This window comes from Helianthus annuus, chromosome 14 (assembly GCF_002127325.2).
Source record: "Helianthus annuus cultivar XRQ/B chromosome 14, HanXRQr2.0-SUNRISE, whole genome shotgun sequence".
NCBI lineage: Eukaryota > Viridiplantae > Streptophyta > Magnoliopsida > Asterales > Asteraceae > Helianthus > Helianthus annuus.
This window is the reverse complement of record NC_035446.2, coordinates 76,134,359-76,139,452: the sequence shown is the minus strand read 5'-3', so window position 1 is coordinate 76,139,452 and position 5,094 is coordinate 76,134,359. Positions and strand designations below refer to the sequence as shown.

General features: G+C 38.6%; 1 protein-coding gene across 1 annotated transcript; it reads right to left on the bottom strand.

Annotated features, from left to right (window-relative positions):
• Positions 1-672: 672 nt before the first annotated feature.
• On the bottom strand, positions 673-4,511 carry LOC110908508 (protein NPGR2). Its single transcript, XM_022153463.2, has 5 exons — positions 4,261-4,511; positions 3,658-3,925; positions 1,560-3,038; positions 1,285-1,438; positions 673-1,198 (listed from the first exon to the last, which is right to left on the bottom strand). The coding sequence occupies exons 2-5, from the start codon at positions 3,901-3,903 to the stop codon at positions 882-884; spliced, it is 2,196 nt and encodes a 731-aa protein (XP_022009155.1). The 5' UTR covers positions 3,904-3,925; positions 4,261-4,511; the 3' UTR covers positions 673-881.
• Positions 4,512-5,094: the final 583 nt, after the last annotated feature.

Below are 5,094 nucleotides of genomic sequence, written 5' to 3'. Positions count from 1 at the left end.
GTAGCATTCTTAGCATTCTTCTGGAATGCAGGGGGAGCAGGAGGCAACGGTGGAATGCCCTGTGATGAAGTGACCGACGACATGGAACTCAAAGTAGTTTTTCCCTGAGAAGCCATGTGGTTGATGGTAATGCACAGAAATGAATGAAATGAACAAACTTTTCAGAGTTGAAGCACCAATTGCCCCACGGTGGGCGCCAAACTGTTTTGGTCAAAAATCACAACAAGGATAATGTAACCAAATCTGATTTTTGTGAGGTTGAGTGCTTAGTTTGATGAATGAATGTATGAACTAGTATGAAATGTTGTCAATGATGAACACAAGGATTTATACGAGGAAAAAGCCCTTGATCAATGAATGGTCTCCCGCATAAAAAACCTCGGGTGATGGAAACTACCGATCACCAAATGATCCTAATACAACTTCGGAAGATAACAAGCTCAATACAACAATTTGCTAATGTGTGTGTGTGTTTCGCCAAAGAGTATCCAAGAGTTCGAATAATAGCTAATGTGTTCCTACTATGAGCTTATACTCTCGTTTGACATGAGTATCCTTTCTTCATAAGAACATGTATTATTTTTATGAATAATAAAAAAAATTTTAAACTTCAAACAACAAATATATCGCTTTCAAAACATTACATCCAAACACCTCTCTTAGCTTGAAGCATTGACAAAAACCAAATAAATTAATCATGGACATAATAATTTACATATACAATATCAAAATAAAATAAATACTATATCATACACAATTATGGCAAGCCTTTACTAGGTATACCTATTACATCATAAACTAAACAAGCTATCTATCATCTTGTGGTAAAACAAAATGTTAAATCATTGACCAATGTTGAGATTTAGATTCTGAACCAGGCTTCATCTGAAAGGTTCAACCGGTTCGGATTCTTCTAGCATGATTGCAGCCTCAAAACATTCAGCTGCTTCTAGAGCCGATGAACCATGCCCAGCCTTGTGAACCAGACCAAGATTGAACCATGCACGCGGGTTTGTCCTGTCAAGCCTTAGCGCATCGGTTATAAAGCTTTTCGCAACCGGAAGTGATCGGTCATTGAGTTCTCTAAGAACAATGGCGGTTGATATTAGGCTAGGAACATGGTTTGGATCAACATCTAACGCCTTCTCAAATAAAGTCAACGCTTCTTCCCGTTGACCTTTCGCTTGATGAAGTAAGCCTAGAATGTTCAAAGAATGATCTTTAAGTAATTTGCATAATTAGCGTTTGGATAATTGGATGATCGGATAATTGGATAATCGGTACCTGTGGCATGCCACCTGGAAGCCGAATGAGGATCGATGGCCTTAGATTTCAACAAGCACACCTCAGCATCGCGCCATTGCGACAAACTAGTGTACACATTTGCAAGATCATGCCATGTTTCCATTTCTAGCCCTCGTTCTTTGTCACTCGCCTTCTGAAAAAAGGGTAAAACCGTAATCTTGATTTAGCTAACCAAATTACGAAAAATTAAACAAGAAAATAAATTTATGGGCCATTTTATATACAAAATTATACAATAAATAAATTTATACTACCTTTGACAGTTTTTTATGAAGACCAAAGCTCTTGTTTTGAACTTGAAGAACTGCGAGGAGCCGAGTATAGGTCTCTATAGCGCTCTTCAAATCACCTTGTGCAATCTGTAACTTTGCTTTTGTTCTTAAAAGCTCACCATGATCCCACTTCCCCGTTTCATCTAATGCAGCATCGATTATATTTTCCGCATCAGAATATTGTTTCTGAGCGGATAAAATACGCGCTAAAAGAATCCATCCCTTTACACTAGCACCAGCCTCAATTTTCACTAGCTGTTTAGCATGGTAAAGAGCAATATCTAACTTCCTATTTTCTGCATACTCAAGGCTAAGATTATACAAAACATTAGCGTCTTCGTGTTTCATCGTTTTGTGTGCCGATTCAAGCGCGGTTAGCGCTTCCATTTGTGTCGATATCCTCTCCGAATCCAAACTAGAAGTTCTTGATTTTGCGGAAAGTGAGACTCCAAGTAAGAACTTAGCGTCACTAATCATTTCGTCGCAATTTCCTTCGAATGTCGTAAGTAACTTTCGAAGGTATGTGATTCCTTCTTCGATGAGATCCGATCGCGCTCCACATATCTTGGAAGCAAGTAATATCTCAAAAGCATAACTATGGTGGTTCTCTTTCTCTTTATTATTGTTAAATAAGCTTCGTAAAAGATTTAACGATACGATTTCTTCGCCTTCACCATAGTAACATAGTGCCAAAGTGTTGTACCGTTCTTTTCTTTCGAGAATCGCAGGTGGGAACTCTTCGATCTGATGAGCAAGTGACGTTAGATCACACGAAAACGATAATGCGAAAGAAAGATGATAATAGATCGACGGGTCCCACTCGATTATGCCAAGAACCGTCTTTCGTAACAGAATCAGTAGCAAAAGAATAGCTTCTTCTAGATTGTTCTTGGGTGCATAAGAACTTTCCATCTGGGATTTGAGATTTGGCGGGCTCGCATCGCAACCGCTGTATAACAGAAATATAGCAAACTCTTTTTCGATATTCATTCGCGTGTTATGATCGAGATTCCAATGGTAAAGCAGGGCCCGTCGGTATGACAAGATGGACGCTTGAGGATCAGAAGCAAGTTTCCAGAGTTCAGGTAACAACTCGACAGATTTGTTCACGATTTCTTGTAGTTTAAAATACGATGAAAAGTCGAGAAATCCATCGGGTAAGGCAGATTCTATTGTTTCGAGTATGATTCTGCAGGATTCGGCTGCTTCTTTAAACCGTCCTAGAGCTTGCAATGACTTTGATTTGAGAAAAATGGCTTCGAACAGTAAACTAATAGCGTGAACGGACATTTGTGGGGAAGTATCGCTTTGCGAATGGCGTCTGGGTGGTTCGGATCTTCGGGAAAGTGAGTTTTTGATTTTGGGAATAATGGCGGGAATGTCGATTCCTTCGAAGACATGAAGGGCAGCCTCTATGTTTCCTTTTTGATACTCTAGTCGACCTAATAACGCTCTTGCTTCCTGTAAGTTGAAAAGATGTATCAGTTCATGTCGAAAATAATCATGTATTGGGGTGTCTCATCCAACCTGTTTATAACAGGCCGTGTTCGGATTAACGTGTCTAACCCGTTTATTTCATAAAAGGGTCATGTTTGGGTTGCACCGTCAACCCGTTTAAGTTTAATGGTTTTGGAAATTTCATCTTTTCCGTCAAACGTGAAACTGAAATATCCATTACCTAATTCATAAACCCTTGGTCCCTAACACTTTTAATCTCACCACTCACTCCCTAACCAGCAGAACAAGTTGAATCTAAAATAGATTGAATTAGTTTTAGGCAGGTGGATCCACTGGCCCGTTAAGTCATTTTGACCCGTCGACCCATGTTTGACCCGTTTAGATAAACAAGTTACACAGGCCATATCTACATTACATGGTTTAGTTAAATAGGTTGAGAATAGTTGCAAGGGTCATGTCCAGATACATTAAACTCAACCCGCCAACCCGTCAACCAGACAGTCATATAATCAGTTACAGAACACAAATCCAAACACCCAATGTACACAGATGATCAAACATGTTTCAAAACAACATTATCCAAATTCCAAACCAATGCAGAACCAAAACTAACAAACTTTACCTCATAATTAAGAAAACCGCTCTCGCGCAGAGACGACTCAGCCTCTTCTATATTACTATTATCCACTTTAGGATCAGCTTCACCGGGTCGAGACGAATACCCACTAGCCGAAAAGTCCCGAGTCGCTAAAGACTCCGAAGAAGCATTCATCTCCTTCCTTTCTAACTGTTCCCCAGAATAAAAGCATTTCATCATCATCTTCCTCAATTTAACTCTATATCTATCAATCCACTCTTTGATTTTCATTTCCCCCCCTTACATCTGCAACCTTTTCAAAAAAAAAAAAAAAACTAACACAAATTAATGAAATTATCAATCAAATCAAACCCAAAAACCCCCTTTAATGGCAATCAAGATTCTACATTTCTAAGTCATATACAGTCAATCAAGGACCTAATTGTCATTTCAGACAAATACCCACAAATCTTGAACTCAATTTTGTTATTTTCCACACCCTTTTACAAAAAGATCAAGACTTTATTATCCCAAATCTACATGACAGTAATTCAAAGCTCCGAAAGCAAAAAAGGAAACATAAATTGAGGAGATAAAAGTGTAACAAGAAAGCTGGTAAAAGAACAGTAGAAATTGGAAAATGGGTACCTTTTTTTTGGGCGAAAAGAAGTGAAAGATCCCACAAGACATGAAACCAAACACTACCCATTTGAGATGGAATCATAAAAATAAAAAAAGATTGTGTCTTTTTGGTTGTTGAATCTTGTAAGAGAATCCAAAGCTTGTTGGTGTGGTGCAAAGTGACAGAATTAAAATCCCCCTTTTGGGTTGGTGATGGTGATAATGAGTATGGGTTTGGAATGGGAATGTGAAAGGGAAAGGGAATGGGTTTGGGATAAATGTGAATGTGAATGGAGGGAAGACTTTTTTAAGTATGACTTTTTGAATAAGCTCTTTCTCCCATGTCATTAGCTCTTAATTAATATTATAATGACAGTTAAAGGTGTTTTTTTGCCTCTTAAGTAAGAGGAGGCTTTAATCCGCGAACCGAGAAGAGATAAAACCGATCGGAGGGGGGAAACGCCTAATCAAGATAGAATGAAAGGTGCCAACCGAACTTCCAGAAGAAGATCAGGACCTTGCACGCTATTTCGAGATGGCAATCTCCGGCTAAACCTCCGGCGACTTTTCAGATTCTAGAGAGAAAAAATTTACCATATGATGATATTTATGTTTGCAAGAGACACAAGTATCGTCTTTGAATGAGGTAATAATGAAAAAGTTTTGGCCATTTGAAGAAATAGAATTAGTAATAGTAGAAGCACAGGGGAGATCAGGAGGGTTGGTAACGATTTGGGATCCAAAGGTTTTGAAGGTAACAGATACTGTGAAGAAGGATAATTTTGTTGTAATCTCGGGTAACATAGAAGGGATTGAGGAGACGATAAATATGTGTAATGTATATGCGCCAAATGACGTACA

Coding starts and splice junctions, on each gene's coding strand:
- LOC110908508 (XM_022153463.2), bottom strand. CDS start 3,903: ATGAAAATCAAAGAGTGGATTGATAGATATAGAGTTAAATTGAGGAAG. Junction 1,439..1,559: donor TTCATAAAAAACTGTCAAAG/GTAGTATAAATT, acceptor CCCTTTTTTCAG/AAGGCGAGTGACAAAGAACG. Junction 1,199..1,284: donor TTCCAGGTGGCATGCCACAG/GTACCGATTATC, acceptor TGAACATTCTAG/GCTTACTTCATCAAGCGAAA.